Genomic DNA, 26,217 nt, shown 5'->3' with positions numbered 1-26,217 from the left:
CAGGTAAGATCTTAGTTGCTACCTTTCAAGAATTTGGTGTATTAGTGAGTTCATATCTGAAAATAGTAATATTTAGAGGTTTAAGGTTATGGGATTAGCTTCTTATTGACCTTGTTCCTCCCCCACCATCCCACCCTCAATTCTGTCCTAGTGTTTCAGAGTACTTTTTACATAGATTTCACGTGGTTTGTTCAGACTGAAATGGAAAACTTACTTTAGGAACCAACCCACCCCTCACAGTTTACCCAGATTATCAGGTACAGGTTATAAGATTAAGAATTTAGGGTGTACGAAGAAAGTAATAAAATGAAAGTTACTAATTGTCTACATTAAACCAGAGCTTTGAAGCCCTGCATTTAAACCCAGGCACATAAGAAGAAACTTTTTAAAATTAGCTTGGTAAATTTGATCTCAATTATTAATTAGATTAATGAAAGAGAACTTAATTTTTAAATAAATACATCTGGCTGCATTTTCTCTTAACATATGGAGAATACATTTTGTGATCTCTTTTGTAGGTAGCCACTTATCAGTCATGTTAAAGCGCATGTAAGCATGCCGTTGGAAGCTCAGCATAGGCGTGGGACTTTGTAGCTGCCTGACCAAGCAGTTTTTTGTGTTTGTACATTATAGAGTAAGCTATAGGAGAAAAAAATCTTTTTTTTTTCCAGCCACTTAAAGTTTGGAGGTTTTATTGGGGGAGGGGAGGCATGTTTTTGTCTTTTTGCTTTGATTTTCAGAGAACAGGAATGAGAGGTTTGTGCAGATGAAGGAATATGAATCGTAATAGAGGAACAGTTTAGTCTTTTTTTTTCTCCTTCTCCTCAAAGCCCCCCCGAGTATATAGTAGTGTATTTTAGTTGGTGTGGCATGTGGGATGCCGCTTCAGCGTGGCTTGATGAGTGGTGCTAGGTCTGTGCCCAGGATCTGAACCAGCAAAACCCTGGGCTGCCGAAGCGGAGCGTGTGAACTTAACCACTTAGCCACAGGGCCGGCCCCCAGTTTAATCTTTTCATCGAAAATATTTGATTCACTTAAAAGAATAATCAATTGCCAGCCCCAGAGGAGTTAAGTTCTTCTGTTAATCAACATAAACAGGAAATTTTGTTTTATTAGGAGTTTTTTATTATTGAACTAGATTACATCTCTTTTAGATAAGTATGCTTTAAAACATCATTTCTTATGAGAAAAATTGTTTCCTCTGTAATCCCCCTGCTGCCAGCCCTCCCTCCCCCCCAACACACAGGATATGAATGATTTTTTTGTGTGACACATCACAAAACTTGTAGAGGCAAGTTGGTGGTAGGGAGGCTGCATCTGTAATTTTGCTAAAAGCAATAGCATCTGAAACTCGTGGCAGTGTAATCCCATAGAAAACAGCGGATTTCAGTAAAGGAGATTGCTTCTCTGAACCTTCTTCGGAAAAAGAAGAGGGGCAAACTTTGTGAGAAAGTCATCTTGTCCATCATAGCCAAAGAAAAGAAATATATAGCATTCTCTAGAATCTTAGAACTCAGGGTAGAGGAGTGGGGGGAACAGAATTCCATGGCTTGAGAATCTTAAATAAGCTTAAATAAAAAGAGCTTGCATTGTAGAGTTCTAGCTAAACAAGGTAACACTTGTTTTGTATTTGTAGTTTGTTATGTATTTGTACTGTGCTGCTCAGCCATGTACATTGGACCAGTCAAATTGAACTTTGGTTATTGTATTCAGTTGTGTGAATTGCATATAATGAGGATTTTTTTTTTCAGAGGAGGGAAGTGAAATTAGGGCATCTGGAATTTATTATACAATCAACAGATATGAAACTAGAATTACTTATTCTAAAGATGAAAGAATACTAAGATTAGACAATGTTACTGTCTTCACATATGAGACAGATGGTCAAGTAGTAGAAAAGTGATTGGATATGACTTGTGTGGCTTCGGTAATCAAAACTAGGGCCAGCAGGTGAAAGGTTACAAGGAGTCAGACTACATTTACCAATCTGTTCAGCACTGAAGTAGGCTGGAAGGGTCCAGCGAGTGGCTGGATTGACATCTTTCAGAGATGTTGTAGAAAGGATTTTTACATAGGGTGAGCAGTTAGACCAACAGATCTGAATCTGACTAGTATTAGAAAGTGGAATGATTCCTCCGTAACAACGCAGTTATGAAAGATGTAATAGTTTTTGTTATTGCCATTCATGTCTTTTCCCAAAATGGTGATATTGAAGGCCTCCAGTAACCTATCAATAGCATTTCCTTCTTTTGGCTATAGGCCAATGTACCCACATTTCTGACCTAGGACTAGAATTATAGATTATTGTTTCCAGCGTTAGTTTTTGCTGTAGAGGGTGATTAAATCCTCCATCAGTAGAAGACCTCAGTATTACATAAAGAGCAGTCTTTTTAAGAATTGAGTCTTTCTTGACTTACCGTATCTCCCAATATATCATCAAGACTTGAGCTACAACTTTTTCCTCAGCTTTTGCTGGACTTAGAGGTAGGTGATTGAACTCAATAACATCTAGTTTGGAGTACTTGTTTCAGTACTTCCCCATTCAGATTGTCAGAACTTCATCACCCTAGAGACCATGGCATCCTTTTCCAAGTTTCTCCTAGTTTAACCAGACAGATAGTATGTGTCCTCCAAGTTGAGCTGGGCAAAACCTTCTCCCTTGTATTCCTCATTCTAAAGAAATGTATTTGTGAAATACCTTTTCTGGATCTTAACAAACTAAAGTTGATAGTAAATGAGAAGTTTAAAATGATATCCCTCAGAAAAATCTGACAGGAGTCCTGGCTATGTAAGTCAAAGCTGAAGCCAGCTTGATTATACGTTCCTATCTCCCAGACCACAGAAGCCTTCTCTGTTTCATGGTATTTGTTGACACTGTCTGTTTCTGGGCATTTCCTTCTGACAAAGCCTTACATGACACCAGCCTACGTTTAGATTGGTAGGACATGGCTGTCATTTCATATTGGACCAGTTGCGTCATTAATGGCCCATCCCGCTATTGGACTATAAAAATGGGGAGGTGGTGGCTCTCAGTCAAACTTCCTAAGAGTCTAAGTTGGTTTCTCTGTGGTAACTTGCACTGCTTCACAGCTTTTTGGAAGCTATTTGGATAAACGTCTGTTTCCAGTATAGCAGCAAAATATGATCCTGTTAACAGTAGTCATGGTTGGCAAGACAGTTCCTGGAGCTGCTGAAACTGATGATACCTGCAGAGTAATGAGAGAAATTGAATAGACTGCTTTTCTTAGTGGTCACAAATCATCAACTCCATATTCTCTCTGAGGGTCATTTGCTTATCAGGTCCTACTATATGCCAGATACTGACCTAGGCCAGTGAACAGAAATGAACAGGACACAATACCTGCCATTAAGTGGGACAGTTTTTTGATCAGCAAATAGACTTTCCAGAAGCCTGCTTTGTTTCCCTGTTGGTGCTTTATAGTGGATTTAAACTCAATGTATAGATTTCATCAGGATTTTCACGTGTAAAGCAGTGTTTGGAGCGCTGTTCCATAATTATAAAATAAATCACAATATATCCTGAGTAGCCATGACTGCTACCTTTAGGCTTCTGATTCCTTGGTAAAGAGATCCTTAGGATATGGAGATTGTCATTGACTCTGAGAATATGCCTATTCATGTTTTGCCTAGCCAGTGAGAACATGATCAGAGTATACCCTGCAAAGCAATATTTTCCTCAAGAAATGAGTACTTAACAGAAGTGCTTTCAAACTATTCTTAAGAGCACAGAATGGGGATTTCATCAGGGATTAGCCCTTGGAGTGTGGGAAGAATCTTAAATCTAAAGGTTTCACCAAACTCCCAACAGTGGAATATTTTTACATTTGAAATAGCTACCTATTGACCCCCTCTAAATAATTTCCTTTCATGCTGAGAAGTGGCTTCAAACATTCAAGATCTCAGACTCTTTATCTATTGTTTCGGGATAACAAGGGTGACCTCTGCTCCCATCTGATAGTCCTTATGATGTGGCTTTGAAAACCTGCTGAACTCTGCTGTCAGTTTCCAGACAAGTTTCAGACATCTTAATGGCAAGGGAATCATGCTGATATAAAGTTATTGAAGTAGACGTCATATGTGTCTTGAACTATTGGTAACTATATACATATAATCACTTGACCCTCTCCGCCCATATCTCCTCCCCAGCTGAAACTTAAATTTCTGTATTGAGTTATACATGTCAGAGTCTGTTTGTCTTTGACTCTGATTTTAAGCAACCATCCTCTTCCCAATGATATTTTGACAAAAGGCTACTCCTTGACCTTTCTTCAGCTACATCACCAATCCTTTGGAACAGCTGTCTTCCTAACTGACACTATCTTATAACAACTAGACGTTCTATTACAGCTATTTCTGTGCCCACCTCACTCTCCCTTTTTGAGAAGTTAGCCTGTAAGTCACCATTTTTATTACTTTAGATGTTTTGATTACCACTGAGGAAATAGTGATCCTTCTTCTAAAAGTGTTTGAGTACATCAAGCAACTTTCCAAAGAAAGAGGTGTTTTCTTTCTTTATTCTGAATCCTTTTCCCTTACTCTCCAATTTAAGAAGTCTTTTCTAAAAGCATCTCCTCCAGGTAGGTGCTGAATGGCTAGGAGAGCAGAACCATTGATTGGGGCAACTGTGAATGGCTTACTTGGGGGAGGATGATATGATCAACAATGCCCAGGCAGTGATAAGGAAGACTCAAGTTAGGATGTAGTCACAACAGGTTTGGTCTTTCCCTCCTTGAAATTTTTCCTCTTGGCTTCTGCAATGCTGCTCTCTCTTAGTTTTATTTCCCAGTCTCCTTTTCTCATAACATGATGTATTCAGCAAATATCAACAAATTGCTATGTGCCACACAGTGCGAAGGACACTGGGGAAGTAATGATGAACTAAGATAGACATGGATGTCTCCTGCCCTTTATGGAACTTAAGAGTCCAGGAGATAAGTAAACAGTAATTACAAATTTTAATAGGTGCCAGAGGATACTGCTATGAACAACAAAGACAAAAATCTCTGTTTTTCTGGAGCTTGCATTCTAGTGGAGGAGTCGGGGGAGACCAAATAAATAGAATGTTAAGATAGGAAATAATGTAGGTGGGCAGAATGGACTGCTTTAGATAGGATGATCAGAGATGGCCTCCTTAAAGTGGTAATATTTAAACAGATTAGACAGTGAGTAGAAGCGAGGGATGCAAAGAGCAGGGGAGGTGCAGTTCACGCAGAAGGGCAGCATATACTAAGTCCTTGAAGTAATTCTGGCATACTTGATGAGCTGAAAGAAAGCTGAATCATAGTTCAGAAAGGAAGAGTGGTATGAAATGAAGTTAGAGAAGTAGGTAAGGGCCAGTTCGGGCAGCAGGCCTTGTAGGCCACAGTAGGGTGATTGAATTTTATTCTAAGAGCATCAGTGGGAAGCCAATTAAGTATTTTAAAAGAGTGATATGATATGGTTGTTTTTAAAAGGTCACAAGAGAAAGAAGTAGAAATCAGAGGCCCAATTAGGAGCCCGTTGCAGTAGTTCAGGTTGGAAACAGTGGCGGTTGGGTTAGGGCAGTTGTCAGTGGAAATGGGGAACATGTTGAGTTTGGGATGCCTTTGAAACATTCAGGTGAAAAGTCGGGACTGGAGATTTAAATCTGGGGGTTGTGTATCTAGGTAATATTTAAAGCCATAGGAGTAGACGAGATCATCTAAGAAGGGAAAATAGGGTAAAGAAGTGAGTCTTGAATCCCAGCATCTAGAAATTGGGTGGAGGAAGCAGGAAGCTCTCAGAGAGAGAGGACATGTCCAGAGTTTGAACTCCCATCTTCTGTCACAAACCTATTTCATCTGCAGCTTTCCACATCAGAATTGATGCCAACTGCACCCTTCCATTTCTCAGTCCAAAAGCCTTGAGGTCATCCATGACTCCTCTTGCCCTCGCGCTTGCCCTTTCTCACCTTCTTACCCGTACCCTCACCCTACCTTCAGTCCATGAGGAAACTATGCTGGCTCTACCTTCAGAGTATCCAGAATTTGCCACTCATTACTCTGACAAGTGTCACCAGATTATGGTCCAAACCACCATAATCTCTTATCTCCTTCTGTCTTTAACCCCCTACAGTCTAGTCTCAACAGCCAGAGGGTATTTTTCAGTTATAAGTCATCATGTAACTTATCAACTCAGAACCCTGCAGTGACTCTCCATTTTCCTAAGTAAAAAAGCCAAAGTTCTTATGGTGGTCTCAAAGCCTCTCTGTCTGGCCCTCATTGCTTCTAACCTCATCTCCTACTATGCTAACCCTTTCTCACTCGGCTCCAGTCACTCTGGCCTCCTTACTGTTGGCCAGTAAGGCTAACTCCCTCTCTTTCAAGTCTTTGATCAAAAGTCACCATCTCAACAAGACCTTTGGTGACCTCCCTATTCAACTTTATATACCCTCATACACACTCTGATTACTCCTTATTCTGCTGTTTTTCTAGTTACCTTCTAACATACTTTTTGCATTTGTTGCACATCTCCCCCACCTCCATGGAATAGAAGTTCCTCAAAGGCAGGGATTTGGTCTGTTTTGTTCACTGGTATGTCTGAGGCACCCAGAAAAGCATCTGTCACATAGTAGATATTCCCTGATCATTTGTTAAATGAATGGATGACAGGAGGAAAACCAGGATAGTGTGATGTCATAGAAACTTTGGAGAGGAAGTTTCAGGAAGGAAGGAAGGAGTAATCAGTTGTCAGATGTTTCTGAGAGGTCTACGAAAATGAGGACAGACACGCATCCTCTGGATTTGGCAACGTGGAGATTTTAAGTTACCCTCGTGAAAGCAGTCGTAAGGAAGAAGCAGAAGCCAGAATTTGAATTTGAGAGAAGAGTGAATGGAAGATAGAGCATTGGTGACAATCCTTTGAGATTTGGTTATGCGGGGGAACAGAAAAATGAAAATATGAATATTGGGAGAATATTTTTTATAAAATGAAAGATATTAGAACATGTTTACATACTGTTAGGAATGATCAAGTAGAGAGGGAGAGATTGATGGGGGTAGGAAAAGAACAAAGACCTTAAGATGAGAAAGGACTACAATGCAAGGTGAGAAGGGATTGAAATTTGATGGAAAGTACATTTCTTCAACAAAACAGGTGGAAAACTAGTGCTCTCTAGTCTACTTCATTCATTTTCCTGCATGGCTTCCAATACCATCTTTATCGTTTCCTGAGTTCATGATCCACACAACCTTCTACTTACTGGACATCTGTTCCACAAGCACCTCAAACTAAGCATTTCCAAAAACAAATCGTCTTATCCAACAAAACCTGTTTTATTTTGTATCTCTGAGATCTTATAGTCACCCCATTCCTTCTCTCCTTTCCTCAAATTGAAGTCACCAAATGTTGTCAATTTTCTCTCCTAACTGTCTTTAGTTACTTCCAACAACACTATGTGCGGTAGCAAAAGATTAGAAACAACATAACCATCCATGAGAAAGGAACTAATTAAATTATGCTACTTCTGACCAAGAAAATACATACTGATAGGAATTGATTTCTAGGATAGTATTAGATTTTTTTCCTTTTTTTTTTTTTTTGCTTGAGGAAGATTAACCCTGAGCTAACATCTGTGCCAGTCTTCCTCCACTTTTTACATGGGTTGCTGCCACAGCATAGCTGACCAGTGATTTAGCTCCATGCCTGGGATCCAAACCCGCAAACCCGGGCTGCCAAAGCAGAGCGCACTGCACTTAACCACTATGCCACGGGGCCAGCCCCCAGATTTTTTCAAAGGAAGATGCAGAACAGTTGTTTTTTTGAAAAATATTAGTAGGTGTTTGTTTGTCCTTCAGTGACCGCTGATTTGTTGTAGAGGTATTTTTCATACTGTTTCTGAGAGGTAACTCAGGAATACGGGATAATTTCCTTGGGGTCTTTGTGATCAGAAGAAGGAGGATTCAACCTAAATAGTTTTATTTTATTGAATTGAGTTCACTTAATTTGCAACTTTTTAAGTGACATGTACCCAGGCACTGGGTATTTTTGCAGTGAACATGACATATATTGGAATTTTATGTAAGATTTCATTAGGAAATGCTAAGTTGAAAAGATAAATGTATCCCCATGTTCATTGCAGCATTATTTACAATAGCCAAGACGTGGAAGCAACCTAAGTGTCCATTAATGGATGAATGGATAAAAAAAAAATGTGGTATATGTACACTATGGAGTTTTATTCAGACATAAAAAAGAATGAAATCTTACCATTTGCAGCAACACGAGGGGACTTTGAGGGCATTATGCTAGGAGAAGTCAGTCAGAGAAAGACAAATACTATATGATCTCACTGTGGAATCTTGGGGGCGGGGGGAACAAAACTGAACTCACAGATACAGAGAACAGATTGGTGGTTGCCAGAGGAGTGGGGAGAGGGGATGGGTGAAATGAGTGAAGGTGGTCAAAAGGTACAAACTTCCAGTTATAAAATAAATAAGTCCTGGGAATGTAATATACAGCATGGTCATTTATTTATTTATAACTTTATTATATAGTTAATAAAATTGCGTTGTATATTTTAAAGTTGCTGAGGATAGATCTTAAAAGTTCTCATCACAAGAAACAAACATTTGTAACTGTAGTGATGGCTGTTAACTAGACTTATTGTGGTGATCATTTTACCATGTATACAAATAGTAAATTATTATGTTGTACACCTGAAACTAATATAATGTCATATGTCAGTTATATCTCAGTTTAAAAAAAAAGAAAACTTCATTAAAATTCTGCTGCCTGAAAACAGTTTGGTAAACACTAGTCTATAGGACAAAGCCCAGATGCCACCTTAGCGTGACATATAAGGTTCTTCCTCATCTGGCATCTACCTACTTGGGCATTCTCTGTCCTGGCTATTATGAATGATTTGCTCTTGCATGCTTCCGTGCCTCTGTACATTGTGTTTCTTCTGCTTGAACCGCAGTACTCTTCTCTGCTCAGCTCCTCCTCATCTCTCCTCATTTTTCTAATGATCCTTCAATGTTTCTGTAAGCCTTCAGCTCAGATGTTTTTACTGGAATCTCCTCTGGGATAGACCTTCCTATTCTCGGCTTTCCCCTAATTTAAGTCTTCCCTTCTTGGAGCTCTAGTAGTGTTTTATATATACTTCTATTATGACAATTACATTGTATTGAAATTATTGGTTCTTATTGTTTCTACACATCTTAAATTGTAAGCTCTTTGAGAATAGAGAGAATCCAAGATAGAAAGATACTCATCTTTGTGCCTAGAGCCTAGCTATATTGAAACAAAACAAACTAATAAAGAATCTGGTTAATCTCTTCAACCATATAACTCTTCCGACAGCTGCAGCCAGGCCCACCCAGGCACACTGCTTGGAAAGATTGTACCATTGCTTTCTCGTTCCTCTCCCACTCTGGTCTTTTTAGGACTATGTTCAGACTTGGTGGTTTTAAGACTATTCTGGTAAAATTTCAGATGAGTGAAAAGGTCTTTTCTGTCTCTCCCGACACACATATGTGCTTCCCAGTCTGCTTTAACATATTTGCCTGAAATCCTTTTCATGTTACAGTTAGCTGTAAAAAAGTTTTAAGTGCTATTGTATGGGGATGATAAGAGATCGAAACTCATTGGTACCAAATCTGTAAACCACTATAAGTGTGTTGTCAGCCTTTTTTGATTTGTTTGATATGGGGGCAATTGCAGAAGAACTGTGGGACATGGGTTTCTAAGGGAGGCCTCCTACCTAGAAGGAAGTTGCCTGTGTTGTGCAAATGGCAAAGTAGGGGCTCCTTTGATGACACTTGATGTCACACTTTACCTAGGATCACCTCTGTCTTTACTATATAAATAAATATAAACTGTAAGCAGATCTTTTTTGTTGCTATCTGAGTCTCCCAGTTTAGTGGAAACATTTTATGAGATAGATGTGGGAAAGGAATTCTAGCAAGAGTTAGTTATATACTTTGAACATCTGAGAATGTATGCACCCTAAATCTGCACGAAATATTCTGTATTTGCAATTAGAAGTGCTATTTTAGAGTGGGTAATGTTTGAACTTTGGACTTGCAGTCACCTTTTTCATTACCTTTATCTGAAGTTAGTACTACCTAAGGTGTTAGCGAGACCCTTTGGCTTTCTCATTAAGATTAGTTAGTGGTATATTTCAGACTACCTTTTCATCAATGAATTCTTGAATTGTTGACTCTGTTATTATTTTCCATCCAAAAACATTTTAGCGTGATTTGTACTTATTAATTCTAATTTGATATATTTTCTTTGAAGAACTTAAATGTGGATAACTTGTGTTCTTCTAGGTTTTGGGCGAAAAGATGTAGTTGAATACTTGCTTCAGAATGGTGCAAACGTCCAAGCACGTGATGATGGGGGGCTTATTCCTCTTCACAACGCATGCTCTTTTGGTCATGCTGAAGTAGTCAATCTCCTTTTGCGACATGGTGCAGACCCAAATGCTCGTGATAATTGGAATTATACTCCTCTCCATGAAGCTGCAATTAAAGGAAAGATTGATGTTTGCATCGGTAAGACTATTTACTTTCTAGAATTTTCCTGAAATGGTTTGTAGGTATTCTGGGTCTCAATTGAAATTCTGCCAGGCTGAATTTAAATATTTAAGAACACTTCGTGATTTAATCTTACCACTATTTTCTGAGTGGTTTTTTTGTGTATGGTACTGAATTTAACTTCTTTGGAAAGTAGAGTCCAAAATTCTTGTTCTCTAGAAATTTGGATTCTCTTGGGAGATAAGGAAGACAAAGAACCATATAAAGGCATAGTGGAAGTGAACAGGGAGTGTTAGAGGGTAAAGAGTGCAGTAACTTGGATGGAGTCAAGTCATTCCTTCCCAGAGCCTTTCCAGAAAGTAGTAGGAGAAGGGTTGAAAAGGTAGTTTGGGACTTCTTTATAAAGAGCTCTGAATTCCAGATTTAGGAGCTTGATAATATTATTTGTGGAATCATTGAAGACTTTTAAGGAAGACAATACTGTGAGATGTTTTAGAAAGAGTGATCTGGTAGGCGGCTGGGTAGAACGGATGACATCAGGGAGACTAGCTAGGAAGCCATAGAATAACCAGGATGAGAAATAATGAGGGCGTGAACCAGGGTTGTTGTAGGAGAATAAACTTGGCAGGATAGGTAAAGAAGCATTTAAAGGAAAAGTTACCAGCCATTTAGAATACTTTAAACAAATGAGATAGGATTTGCCTGACAGATTGATCACTGACAGAAAATTATATGTGAGAAGGCTGCTTATTTGAGAGTTTTCATTAACCTGGTATTGACTTTTCTGAGCCTCAGAGAGTCAGGAATTTTGGACTCTGCTACCTTAGCTCTGTTTCCTAATGCAAAACAGATAGTTGCAATCCCTGAGACAGACAGAAAGTCAGTTCTCTACACTAGGAAAAGTCCAAGGGCTCTATGCTGGACTTAAGTTGTTCTCCTCTCACCCCAAAATCAAATCACTATTTATACCAAAGTCACCACTTAGTTTAAATTAGGTAATTTATAAAGATACAGAACTGATTACCTAGTAACCTCTGCCCAATTCTCCTTTCCTGTTTGTTATCTTAAATTGCTACTTCCCTCTGCTCATAATCCTTTTCTGGTACCTGAGTCTCAGACATATAAATAATTAGCTTTAATAATGTAGAGTTTTCCATATATAGTCATAGATCTGTACTGTCCAAAATGATAGCTGAGGACTTGTAATCTGGCTAGTCTGAATTGAGATGTACTATAAGGGGAAAATACATGCCAGATTTCAAAGACAGTGCAAAAAAAAGGAATGCAAAATATCTCGGTTTTATATTAATTGCAATAAAAACGTAAATATTGAAATAATATTTTGGGTATATTAGGTTAAATAAAATATGGTAAAATTTTATCTTTTTTTAATGTAGCTACTAGAAAATATTAAATTACATATGTGGCTCACATTTATAGTTCACATTTTATTTCTGTTGGACAGCACTTTACAGATAGAAGTAGAGTGGAATGAATATTAACCCTAGCAAAGAACAGGAACTGGGCTTCCGTTTCTGCTTGTAGTTACCTGTCTTTCCCCAGCTCCTTATTTATAGACTGTGCTGAAGTATCTTCATATAACAAATAATACAGAGCATAGCACAAGTCTTCTCTTTTTATGTGCCTCTGGTTGTAATGTAGCAGTTTTGATTTGGGATTGTTACTCTACAGAGAGTATTTTTCTTTTATTTTTTCAAAGAATTTACCTGTGTGATTTTTTTTTTTAATCCCACAGATCCCTATTCCTGGGCTATCCATAGCTTTAGAAATTTCATTTCTGTTCTAATAGAACAATCTTTCTAACATATGCAGTGTTCATTTGGAATGAGAAAAATGAGCTTTCAAGCAAACTTGCCTTTTATTTCCTTACACACTCTTATCTATCCTTAGTCACTTATCGGCAAAGGAAAATCTGACATTGAGCTTAGGGCACATTTATTTAATGTGTCTAATACATTAAATAATGGAATATTTTAGGGGCTGGCCCCGTGGCCGAGTGGTTAAGTTCACGCGCTCCGCTGCAGGTGGCCCAGTGTTTCGTTGGTTCGAATCCTGGGCGCGGACATGGCACTGCTCATCAAACCACGCTGAGGCAGCATCCCACATGCCACAACTAGAAGGACCCACAACGAAGAATATACAACTATGTACCGGGGGGCTTTGGGGAGAAAAAGGAAAAAAATAAAATCTTTAAAAAAAAATTTTAAAAAAATAATGAAATATTTTATATATTCTTATCCTTTAAATATAAAATTTACTATCAGGATATGAAAGGTCTTTAAATAACTTTGAAACTTCTGGACCAGAGTTTTTGAGAAAATGATTTACTAAAGTCAAATTGCCATGATTATCATTTTGAAAAGTAGTGTTGCTATTTTGCAGTGCTCTTACAGCATGGAGCTGAGCCAACCATCCGAAATACAGATGGAAGGACAGCATTGGATTTAGCAGACCCGTCTGCCAAGGCAGTGCTGACTGGTAAGTCTGTGTGTTCTTTGGGTATTCCAGGAAGAGTTTAAGAATGACTTGCTGGGTAGATAGTCGGCTTCCTGCGGTTAGTGACCTCAACTAGATTTTTAAAATAGTGTCAGTTCAGTTACTATTCTTTTCTACATCTGGACAGTTGGTATTTGATTCTTGTCTAAGAAAGGTAAAGCTTTTTTTCTTTTCTTTTTAAATTGGTGTTTAAATTTATGATTCCTGCCTTACTGGGAGCAGAGGTGATAGTTAATTGTGTGTTACTATCATGTTTTCAGGATATTTTAAAAATATTCCTGCATTTTCCAGATAACTTATGTTTACCCTATGTACTATTCTTTTTTTTTTTAATGTATTTTAATCTCTTTTTTTTTTTTTTTTTTTTTTTTAATGAAACCTTTTCGAAGAGCTGTAACTGATCTTGCTTTTCCAAAGTGAGGATTCTGGGCATACCAATTTCAGTACTGTGAAGAGTGTCAGTTATTGTGCTCTACTATAACATGGTCATGTCCTTGGAATCTATTAAGATGTATAAGGCTGTAGTCTCTAGGTTCAAATTAGACTGCTGAGCTTTTTTGAGTGATAGTAGCTACTTCACATGTTTTCAGCCTCATCAAAGTGTTTCCTCTTAAGCAGTCCTCTGCCATGTTGTTTTCTGGATTCTTATCTACTGTGTGATCACCATTAGAACCATGTCTAATCTAATAGCAAAAAGCCTGAAGGGTTCTGCATGAGCTTTTGTGCTTGGACTTTGTGATATTTCTTCTGGTATTACTGAGAAAATTTAAAAGAGTTGTAGAAAAGTGAGCACTTATTGTAGCTATCAGTTCAGTGTTTATTTCCTCCTTCACTATTCCATGCTACTCCTTGCTTTTTATCATTTTTAAAAATCTTGAGGATTAAAAGAAGCCTTTGGACTAGGAATCAGTACACAATTCATATTGTGGGCAGCAGTTTGATTTAATTTCAGCAAGTGAATAAACGCTATCAGTTAGGTTGAATTATGTTAATTTAAATTATATTGATTTTAAAGTTTTGTTTATATTCATTTGTAAATATAAAAGCTATGGGCATAAAGTGTTTATATTTAATCCTGTTTTTATGTGTATATATTTATAAAGTATTATAATAAAAACAATTTTAGTGTTAAAAAATCTTCCAGATTCATAAAAATGTTAATGATTATATTCAATTGGTGATGGTATAGGTTTTTTTTTTTTTTAAAGATTTAATTTTTTCGTTTTTCTCCCCAAAGCCCCCCGTACATAGTTGTATATTCTTCGTTGTGGGTCCTTCTAGTTGTGGCATGTGGGACGCTGCCTCAGCGTGGTCTGATGAGCAGTGCCATGTCCACGCCCAGGATTCGAACCAACGAAACACTGGGCCGCCTGCAGCGGAGCACACGAACTTAACCACTCGGCCACGGGGCCAGCCCCCGGTATAGATTATCTTTTGTCATTTTTGTACTGTTGGTATGTTGGATTTTGCTTGTTTTGTTTTCTTTTGAATTGAAGTTGTGGATGTATTTTGTCTGTTATACAAATAACATACTGGTTTCAGGAAATTTGAAGAATAGAAAAGGAAAAGCTTATCTATAACCTACCACCTAAGACAAACTTTGTTAAGAATTTTGGTATATTTCCGTCTTGGCTTTTCTTTTTCTGTGCCTATTGTTTTCATACAGTTGTGGTCACACTGCATTATATAACATTGAATTATTTTTTTTCACTTTCAGCACAAAGGTATCTCATGTTCTTCATATAAGTATTTTTAAACTGTACAATATTCTGTTGATTAACCATTTTCCACTTATTGGAAATTTATTTCCAGATTTTTCTACTTTAAATAGAGTTTAGTGAGCATCTTTATGCATAAAACTGTCATTACTTTTGTAATTAAATTTTTAAAATTTATGCTCATTTTTTTTTTCTAATTCACAGGTGAATATAAGAAAGATGAACTCTTGGAAAGTGCCAGGTGTGTACTAGTGTTATAAATATGTACCATGAATACTTCACCTTTTTTTTTTTTAACAATAGGCAAACTTTAAAAGAGAATTAAATTTTTGTAATGCTCGCATACATGAATCCACATAGGATCTGATAAAGAATACAAATTGCTAATACATTTTTTTGTGTGCTAGGAGTGGCAATGAGGAAAAAATGATGGCTCTACTTACACCATTAAATGTCAACTGCCATGCAAGTGACGGCAGAAAGGTACTTTTCTTTTGCAACTAAGTTTGTGTTCCTCTCCAGGTAACATGAAAATGTGTTTATCTTACTGTAAATTAAAACTTTTGACAAGAGTACTGATATTTTCTCTTAAGCAGTAATTTGGATTAATTCTTAAACTTAGTAAAACCTTACTGATAATAAACGTTTAGTTGTTTGCTTCCCATTTGCAATAATGAACTTATAAACTTGTATGCTATGTCTTTGGTATATATGTTGGATTTTGAAAAACAAAATTGATAACTATTTATTTAGACAATGAAGTTATAAAGTTTTTTCTGGATTTCTGATTTCATATTTGGATTTTTACCTTTTTCACGCTTTTTTTTAAGCCATTATTTGAATTTCATTAATTTGTCTGATTAATATTTCAGTCAACTCCATTGCATTTAGCAGCAGGATACAACAGAGTAAAGATTGTGCAGCTGTTATTGCAACATGGAGCCGATGTCCATGCTAAAGATAAAGGGTTAGTAAGCATTTGAACAAAAATGAGGATTTCTTAAATATTACTGTCCTTATATAATAACTCCTGTAACCTTATAACAATCATATTTCTTATGAAGCAGCATACATATTCATCAAGCTTTTACAAGATGCAGATTGCTCTGAGGACACAGGAAATTATAAAACCTTAAGGCTACCACTCAAAGGGCATACACTACATGTTGGGGGCATGAAAAGATACCTAACAATGCAAGTTCCCTACTAAGTATGAGGTGATAAATAGAGATAATAGTACAGGATTTCCCAGGAGGGAACTTGGTGATGGCAGTAGTAGTTGGGATATCCTCCAGGTGCTACTTGACCTGGACTCAGTTCAAGAGAGCAGACAATTTAGGAAACATCACTCTGTGCAAACGAATTGGTGTGAGAGGAGGTGCTACAGCAGATATTACAGCATATTTAAGGAACAATGACTAGGCCAGCTTGGCTGAAGCAGATGATTCGCATAGGGGAGAAATGAAGGTTAGGGTTGGAAAAATAGGTAAGAACCAGATTTTAGAGGACTTGGTATTCTAGCCTAAGGAATTCAAATTTTGTTCTGTGAGCCACGATAGCCATTGAAGGATCTTAAGCAAGAGGAGTGATTCTTCTAAAAGAGGAGTTTTAGAATACGCATTCTGAAAGCAACGTGTAGGGTAGTTTGGAGAGGGAGACTAGAAGCAAAAAGACCACTTAGAAGAGTGAGCATTGTAGAGGTTCAGGCATATTGAGGCTCTATAATAGTGGTGGCAGAGGAAGTAGAAAAGAAGACAGATGCAAGAGATACTACGATGTAAGACTGAATAAGATTTGTTAAATATTTGCATGTGATGAGAAAGAAAGGAAGGAAAAGATTATTATATTTTAAATTCTGAAGCTAAATGAATGAGACCTAATGACACACATACTGAAATCCAAGGGGGAAAATTATTTTGGGAGGAAACATTGAGTTCACTTTTGGAACTCTTGGTTTTATGAGATGATGATGGAAACTCATGTGGACGTAGCTAATAGACAGTTGGAAATGAAATTGGTGCACAGTTAAGTAGGAAATCGTATAATCAAGAATGATGAGGAGAGCCATGAGCCTTTAAAGAGAGGACAGATGGAACTAAAGATTAAGCCATGGGCGGCCATCATGATGGTGTCTGTGGTAATTAATTAGTGATCCCCAAGGAGGAGCAGCCTGAAGATAGGAGTCAGGATTTTGAGGTTCCCCTGTACCTTCCTATATAGAAAATTCCTCCTCCGTTGCCATCATGAAGGAGTAGGGTTTTAGTTTATTAAGTCATATAGCAGTTTACCTTACAGAAGCTCAAAAAAATGTTTAAAAGAAGAGCCAGTGTTTGAGCTCTGAGTTTGGAAAAGACGTGTTAGAAGTAAGCCAAGAGGGAGGGAAATCTGTCCTACACCCAGGGGACAGTGTATGTAGAAGCGTTCAGGGAACTGCAAGTCGTTTAGCATATCGTTATTGGAGGTAAGGCTAGAGAAGATCAATCAGATCATTGTATGCCAGGCTAAGCAGTTGGGTCTGTCTTTTGGAAGCAAGGAAGAACCAGTGAAGGACATTAAAACAAAGCTTACGTAACCACATCAGGTTTACCTTTTAGAAAAATCTGGCTACAATTTGGAAGATAAACTGAAGTGGGGGCTATTTCAGTAGTACAGGGAGGGATAATAAAGGCCCAAACTAAGGCAATGGCAGTAGCAGTCAGAAAAAAAAGGTGGATTTGAAAGAGACTTGGGAATTAGAATTTTTAAGACTTAGGGTTCAAATGGATGTTATTAAATTTTATACACTTTTACTAGAAGGTCACATATAAGCCATTTGCTATTTAAATCCAAGTGTAAATTTAAATAAAATTAAATACACTAAGCCTAGGGAATCTAATAACACAGGCTTTCTCCTCCCCTTTCCTATTGTAGTGATCTGGTACCCTTACACAATGCCTGTTCTTATGGTCATTATGAAGTAACTGAACTGCTAGTCAAGGTTAGTTCTCTTGTACTTTTCTTATAATCATATAAAATTACTTGAAATACGTAGTATATCTGTTTTCTATGTGTTTTTAGTGCTCGGTGGATATAGAAGTATTTATAATCATTATAAAATGTAGATATTGATAGGTCAGCATCTGACTCCTTTGAGATTTTTGAGATACGATAAGATTTTAAATATAAAGTAGCATTACCGTCTTGCCAATAGCAGCTTAAGTGATTCTGTCATTTGTGGCTAAAGGTGAAGTTTTAAAACTGTTGACTGTATCAGAAAGTAGTTTTTAGTGAACTGTGTATTATTAAAACCACCATTTACGTTTGAAAGACTTGCTTAGTTGTAATTTGGGTTGAAACAGGCTCACTTGGTAAGCTTCACTTCTTCCAGTATGCTGTGTGGCTGTTGTTTAACATGCAGCTTCCCAGGGCTGGCAAGAAACTTAATTTGCTCCCTGTTAGGTGAGAAGGGAAGATATGTATTCTCCTTGAGAGTGGATCCAAGAATGTTACCCACACCCATTTCCTTTTGTCCCCCCATCTCTACATATGTATTTGAACATTCTTTAGACTTCTCTCACTCTGTACCCATTCTGCTCCTTTAATACTTTTTCTCATTCTGTCAGCAGCTGTCATGTACGGGAAAGAGGACATTTATTTCTAATGCCTCTGTGCTTCCTTTTGGGCATTTGCTACCACAGAATACATTTTCCCACAGAAACAACTTTATTATAGTGGTTAGATACACTGAGTAGCCCATAAGCCTTTTTAACTTTATAATGTGGCTCCAAAATTTACATTTATAACAGTAATGCTTTTGCTTATTGTAAAACTGAATCTTGAATTCATTGGAACATGTGGAATGTTGTGGATGAGAGTAAAACATCAGACACATCACATTGGGTCTTAAAGACAACTGAATGGTGTTTTGCTAAGACCTAGTGTTCACGAAATAGGAATAGGAGGCTGCCTAGAGGTCCTACATATAGAGCAGGTTAGCTGAGGTGAGGGTGCAGGCATTTACTGAGTAGACAAGTTCAAGAGAAAGCAAGTAGATAGGGACAGGGAACATAGGCAGAGGTCCTGGGCAACACTGAGTCAGTTGGCAATCCTTGCTAAAGAGTCTGGCTAGCAGAAACAGGCATTTAACAGCAGACATTGAGTGACTGCTTTTCCTGATCAGGACACTGTACAAATTGTGATGCGACTGCTTGAAAAGCTAACATAATTTTATGCCAGTAGTAGAAGTATAGTGTCGAGAGCAAGTGTAATAATGGTTGCACTGTACTTTCACAGTCAAACCACATTGAGAATCTACTGTTATTCTAAGTTTTCACTATTTTTTTAATGAATTTTTTAAACTGAAGTATATTTAGTTGAGGACCACTAGGGTGATAGGAAGTCTAGAAACGATCTAATAAGAAGAATGAGTGAAGGAGCTAAAGGTGTTTAGACTGGAAAAGGAAAACATAAGAGCTACCTTCCAATACTGTAAAGAAGAATATTGATCCCTTTTGCTCCAAAGAAGACTAATAGATCAAAGTTTAAAGCATGTGTTTAACTTGATATAGAAGAGAACTTCCTAACCACAGGAATTATCTAGTAATTATAAAAAGCCTTGTTAATTGAGAATTCGTTTCCCATTATTGAAAATACTAAAAGAGTAAGTAGCTGGTTTGCCTTCTGCAAGAATGCTCTGGAAGAGATTTTGTTTGATGAGAGGTTGAACTAGAATGACTTCTGTGGTCCGCCCAGTTCCAATACTTGGAAATGGCTAGAGTTAAGAAGACTGACAATACCAAGTATTAGCTAGTGTGTGGAGCTTGGAATGCAAACATCACTTGTGGCAATGCAAAAATAATACAGCCACTTTAGAAAACTGTTTGGCAGTTTCTAATAAAAGTAAACATATATCGACCATACGACCCAGCAATTCCACTTCTAGGGATATATCCAAGAGAAATGACAGTGTGTGTTCGTAAAAATAGTCCAAATACCCATCAATTGGATGATGGATAAGTAAATTATGGTCTATCTATACGATGGAACGCTACTTTGTAATAAAAACAAACTATTGATACGACAACAGGAATGAATCTCAGACATTGTGTGTGAAAAAAGCTAGACACAAAAGTACATACTGTGTTAGTTCATTTTTATAAAATTCAAGAGCAGGTAAATCTAATATACGGTGCTAACAATCAGAATGGGGGCAGGAATTGTCTATAAAAGGAGCATGAAGGAACATTCTGGGGTAATGAAAGTATCCTGTGTCTGGAATTAGACACAGTGTGCCTGTGTCCTGTGATGATATGACAGATAATTTGCGTTTGTCAAAACTCATCAAACTGTACACTTAAGAACTGTACATTTTGCCATATGTAAATTATGCCTCAAAAAAGGAAAAAATTAGTTCTTGGAAGAGATTCAGGTTAAATATAAATCTTCATTCTTAACTGTTTTTAACAACAATAGAGTTAAATAGGCCCTTGTGGGTAGATCTAGCAGCCAGCTGCTGTTTTTTCTGTGGGGAGAAAAAATGTATTCTCTTTCTGAAATAGCAATTACTTTAAAAACTGAACTTTGGGAACAGAACTTGTTTAAACTTGCATAATGTTAAATTAGACAGTACTAATAATTCTAAATTCTCTTAAAAATTGAACACTAAATGTATGCTTTACCCCCCACCCCCCCAGCATGGTGCCTGTGTAAATGCAATGGACTTGTGGCAATTCACTCCTCTTCATGAGGCAGCTTCTAAGAACAGGGTTGAAGTGTGTTCTCTTCTCCTAAGTTATGGTGCAGATCCAACACTGCTGAATTGTCACAATAAAAGTGCCATAGACTTGGCTCCCACACCACAGTTAAAAGAAAGATTAGCATGTAAGTATAAAATGATGACTGTTCAGCTAGGATATTATATCAGTAAACTAGAAATTTTTTCTCTCTTGTTTGTTTTTTGGAAAATTTTAAGTAATGGAATATTTTCCTTAGCCAGGGGTATCTGTTGTTGTTCAGTCTAGCATATTTAATCATTTGGAGGTTTCTACTTGTTCTGCTCTTAAGATGCTATGAAAAGACAATAATATTTTTGTTTTTTTCAATTCAAGTTAAATGCTTTTTATATGTATTAGTTTTATAGATGGTGTGCTTTTGGAAACAAAGAATTTGGGTTTTATTCCTGTCTTTGATATGACTTTCTAGTTAATCTGCTATGAAGTCAAACTGTTATTTGTAGGATTGCTGTCTTGTAGACATAGTCCCCAGATCTTACCATCTAATATTCTTCGATATCTGGGCAGTTTCATGGTTTTCTTTCTACAACTGAAGTAGAATGAGAAATAGCCACCTAGTTCAGATATAGTATTACTATACATAAACAGGAAACTTGTATTAAACTTGTTTTATTATGGAACAATAAAGGATAATGGGTGGTTTCACAGGTCTGGTGAATAAAAGAGAGGAATCTTGAGAAAACACCCTCTTTCATTTGTTCATCAGTAGGTGACCCTTGGAAATATCCAAGTTGTCTAGTCCCCAGTTCTCTGATATGTGAGCAAAACCACCTGCCACTGCCATAATGTTAGTGTAGGGTTGTGATCCCCTTTGTTTTATTCCTTTACTGAGAAAAGTTCTGTGCCTTAGAAAATTCTTAGAACTCTCTGGTCTGGGAATGTATTACAGTACTCTGGATGCCTCCAGACCAAAATAGACCTTGAGTTGGCCATGGGCTAAATCTGTGTATATACTTGGGGGTGAATTGGGTCATAAGTGAGGGGAACTGGAGTACCACTGTCTCCCTTTTCAGGGGTTATATTTGGAGAATGTGTTTAGAGCCTCTATCTGGCTGTTTTGATAGATAATTTTGAAGATGATTTCAAGAAAAATACTAAGTGTCTTTTACTAAGTTCCATCAATTTGATAATTCTGATGCAGATTTAAATGCTTTTTCTTCATTTAGATGAATTTAAAGGCCACTCATTGCTGCAAGCTGCACGGGAAGCTGATGTTACACGAATCAAAAAACATCTCTCTCTGGAAATGGTGAATTTTAAGCATCCTCAAACACATGAAACAGCATTGGTAATGTTTCAGATTTAAATTTTAAAAATACTATAACTAAAAACATGCTAAACTAATCATAATGTCCTACTTTTGATGATGCAGGATAAGTTTTAGTAATAGAAGTGTTTTAAAAATTCATGCTTTTTAAAAATTAATGCCTGCACATACATAAAAAAATTTTAAACAATACAGAAAAATATCCTCACCCCACAAAAGGCAATACTATTATTCGAGTATCCTTCCAGAAAAAAATTTTATTCATATACTGGTATATTTTACATGTAACTTTTATTATCATAAATGGTAAATATCATTTGTGTTTTTTATTATGAAAATTATAAATGTTTATGGTTGAAAATTTGGAACTTACTGAAAGTAATGAAAAATAAAATAATTCTGCCATCAAGATAAAAATCACTTGGTTTTCCTTCCAGTATTGAAACTTTTTCCAAAATCAGATCTGAAGTCTGTGTATATCCCCTCTATACTGTGTGAATAAAGTATCTGTGTGAGTAGAGGCTATGTCCCTGATAGAGGTAATGACAGCTCTGTGGAGCGGTAACAAAGTAGGCAAAAATTGGGGAGTCTGTGGAAAAGCAGTCAGAAGAAATGGGAGCTAGTAGGGATAAGAAATGGAAGAGAGGAAAGGTAATGGTGTAATCAGAGGCTGCCTTAGAAGTAGAAATTTGAAAGGAACAAAGTAAGTCCTGCTGTATGAAGTGCAGAATGTGCTTTGGATGAGGGAAGATAACCCTAAGTAAATTGACATGTTTAGGGGCAGATTTAACTCATAGTAGCCTTACTTACCTAATGTCTTTTGTGGTTAATTTTCTTCCTTATGCCATGGTGTCAATTCTGTGAAGTTTATGTAGAAACCTACAGAAAGCATTTTAGACCTTTTTACTACTTAACTTGTAAAAAAAAAAAAAACAAATAGCAAAGCTGCAAACTAAGAAGAAATGCTAGTTCAAAATTAAAATCATAACAACATCAAGATGGTACAGAGAAAAGCTGACATGGAAAATTTTCTGGTCTGAAAAGCTAATACTACTTGTTTTTTTCCCCTAAATATTCTGCTATTAAATGACTTATTTTTGTTAGTGACTTTAAAACATACTAGGAGTTAAGTATTGGTGGATAGCTGTTTTGCAGGGGCATGTCTTCCAGGTTTCCAGAGGTTACAGCCCCTGCACCAGGGTGGGGTGGAAGAGTAGGGCTGCAATTTGAAATGGATGTGAAGTAACTTCTTGATGAAGAATTCTTAAATGTAAACTATTTCCATTCTCTGTACTGTCCTGATGGATGTCCTGGGATGGTTACTCATAACATACCAAAGGAGCTATATTCACCAATTAGAAATGGTTTTACTGAGGGCAAAGCAATGATTTTGGTGACAGCAACAGCATCAAAGAATGAATCTGAAGCAAAGTCATGAAGATCATATAAGCTTTATAATTAACCGGTTATAATCAGAGAACAAATTTCATGTGTACTGTGTATTTAGATGTAAGAGCAACTTAGCTTAACAATTATCCAGACCTTTCATTCCATGAATTATCAGGTTTCAGTTTTAACTTAACATATATATACATTGATTTAGTCATTCATTCATTCATTCATTCTGACATTTATGGAACACCTGTCATATCTGAGTATCATTCTGGATGTTGGGGATGCAAAGATTTGGTACATGACTATGAATACTTATTAGGTTTATAACAGGCAAAACCTTACCTCCTGTCTCCTTTCCTCTTTGATACGTCATAGATATAGATGTTGCAGCCTCCAACTCAGAGTGTATCATTTTCTACCACTGATTTTGCCAAACAGATAATCCAAGCTCCTTATTCTGCTGGAGCAACTCGTTGAGAAAGAAATAAATACCGCTCAGCTTGTTAACTATTCCATCGATGATGATATCAAGCGGAATCCAGAGCTGATGAGTGCTCTGTTATTTCGTCATGTAAAGAAACCCCTACTTTTGGGGTATTTTATTAAAATAACGTAAACACTGTTATCTGGGAACAGTTTTGGAAGGAGTCTTGGTCACATTAAGTTTTTCATCACATTAGTAGTGACTTTTTCAAAGATGTAGGACAACTGTAAAGCTTGATCAGGATAAATATTCAGGTAAATAACTGGTATCACCTGGTAGATAGGATTTTTCAGGCCCTGTCACAATTTAGTAATCATTGTGCATTTTGTCCAATAGAAAGTCTTTGAAGAGCAAAGTTAAGTCAAAAATAAAACGAAGAAGTGAAATGACTTCTCGATTGTTCTTGATTGGAAACAAATGTTCTTAAATAAAAATCAGTTATGTATAGTCCTTGATTAATGCTGCAATTTAAATTATCTAGCATTGTGCTGCTGCATCTCCGTATCCCAAAAGAAAGCAAATATGTGAACTGTTGTTAAGAAAAGGCGCAAACATCAATGAAAAGACTAAAGAGTAAGTATACTTTTAATAATTAAAAATTATTGATATTTTATTTTTTGGAAAATACATTCATTGTCTGGCTGACTTTTTCTCTTTAAGATTCTTGACTCCTCTACATGTGGCATCTGAGAAAGCTCATAATGATGTTGTCGAAGTAGTGGTGAAACACGAAGCAAAGGTATACTTCCTTTTTGGTAATCTTTGGTAATCCAATGAGTTGTTTTCTCTTTAGCAGAGGAAATGCCTTACTTGTAAACTATTTACTCTGTCGTAAATATTACTTTTTTCCTCATAATCTGTACTTTAAAATAACCTGGCGGATACTTTTTCTGTATCTTAATTTTTTTGCTAGAAAAGCCTATGGATTTATTCAAAAATATATTATTCCTGTATATCTTTCTTTCTCCATTCCTTTTAACCACGCCCCACTAGTCAAGTTATCCTTGTGGTCTTTTTCTAACAGTACACTCGTAAGAATATCCCCAGCCAGAGACGTACTGATTCTGACCTATCTTTTCCAGTCTCCTCCTCACTTGTATTTTCTGTTCCTTGGTTACCATGATGACTCCTGTCATATACCCCAGCCACAGTCTTTCTTATGCTCTGTTATTTCTGTGACTAAGCCAAAGAACTTGAAACAAAAGGAAATAAATTATTTAAATAACTTGACTAAAAGCATAAATCCCCATATTGGGAAGTTACTGTTCTTTAGTTGGCATTTGTACACAAAGCATTTTATTCATGGAATAATTATGTTTTCATCAAGGCTAGAAATCATCATTTCTTACCCAGGAACTTTAAAAAATACTACTCAGTAAGAGATACACATAGCATCTCAGACTGGAAGCAATGACACCTAATTCAGCAGTTTTCACACTTTTTAGCCACAGATCCTAGCCTTGTTCAAACAAAATCTTTGGTAGAAATTCATTACGTAACAGAAAGAATGGAGCTGCTCTGCGTGAAAGGAGAAGAAAGGACTAGACACCCCTTTCCCCCTTGGGTGGCCCCTGAGGCTCTTCCCTAAATGAACTTTGCAGAATAGTTTTTCTGATCTGTCCTTCCTTGGGTTTCCAGTCAAGGAACCACTTAGAATGCTTCAATTTCTTTTGTTGTTGTCTCTCAGTGTCCTAATTTCTCTTTGATTTGGGGAAATTCTTGATAATGTATAACCTCAATTTTCCTATTGTAAGTTATTGAAAAAATAAAGTTTATTTCTGCTTACTGCTTGGCATATCTCACTTGTCTGTCTGTTCTGTATCTTTTCGTTGGTTGCCTTTTTCGTACTGGCTGCACCATACAGTGGTGGTGCGTTACTCAAAGACTATCTGGATGCATATTAAATTTGAGTTGAGAAACTCACTGGAACAGTCTTGACTAGGATGACCAGCCGTCCATTCAGAGTTGTCTAGGACTGAGGAATTTCTGGGAACACGGGACTTTGGGTGCTAAAACCAGGGAAGTCCCAGGCAAACCAGGACAAGTTGGTCACCCTAATCTTAACCCAGAGTGGTACCCAAATAAAGTTTTCAATTAGATGTATTTCACATTTCACTGAGTTTTGGTATGTGAATAAATAGATTAATTGCCCTGAGCATTCAAAATTGATGTTTCAGATTCTGTAAAGGTGAAGACTAGCTATTTATAGTCTAGTTTTAGATGCATTGAGAAAGTCTTACCATGCTTCTAGTCAAATATTCTCTGATTCCGTGAATATGAGTTGGACAGTGTCTCAATAAACACTAGTGGCCACAGGGTTGATTACTGAGGAATTTAATTTCTCAGTTATGTTTTGTAGAATTATTTTCCTGGTGGTGAGAGTGGGGTTAAGATAAGGGGAGTCTTACAGGTGATTTTTTTACTGTGAAAATTTTCAAAAACACCACCAAGTTGAAAGAATTTTACAGAGCATAACTATATACCCACCACCTAGATTCTACTAACATTTTACTATATTTTTTATTACATATCCATCAATTTCTCC

At 36.9% G+C, this 26,217-nt stretch overlaps 1 protein-coding gene across 2 annotated transcripts in view; it reads left to right on the top strand.

Annotated features, from left to right (window-relative positions):
* The window catches only part of TNKS2 (tankyrase 2), a 61,649-nt gene that overhangs the window by 1,984 nt on the left and 33,448 nt on the right, over positions 1-26,217 (top strand). For both annotated transcript variants that reach the window (XM_023642707.2, XM_001502681.7), the window contains exons 2-11: positions 10,314-10,538; positions 12,924-13,019; positions 14,960-14,996; positions 15,163-15,238; positions 15,628-15,722; positions 17,666-17,732; positions 20,428-20,614; positions 21,693-21,814; positions 24,154-24,245; positions 24,333-24,411. In XM_023642707.2, coding sequence (XP_023498475.1) covers positions 10,314-10,538; positions 12,924-13,019; positions 14,960-14,996; positions 15,163-15,238; positions 15,628-15,722; positions 17,666-17,732; positions 20,428-20,614; positions 21,693-21,814; positions 24,154-24,245; positions 24,333-24,411 — 1,076 coding nt within the window. The remainder of the gene's footprint in view (positions 1-10,313; positions 10,539-12,923; positions 13,020-14,959; positions 14,997-15,162; positions 15,239-15,627; positions 15,723-17,665; positions 17,733-20,427; positions 20,615-21,692; positions 21,815-24,153; positions 24,246-24,332; positions 24,412-26,217) is intronic.

Source organism: Equus caballus, chromosome 1, assembly GCF_041296265.1.
Source record: "Equus caballus isolate H_3958 breed thoroughbred chromosome 1, TB-T2T, whole genome shotgun sequence".
Classification (NCBI taxonomy): Eukaryota; Metazoa; Chordata; class Mammalia; order Perissodactyla; family Equidae; genus Equus; species Equus caballus.
This window is presented reverse-complemented; position numbering and strand designations above follow the sequence as displayed.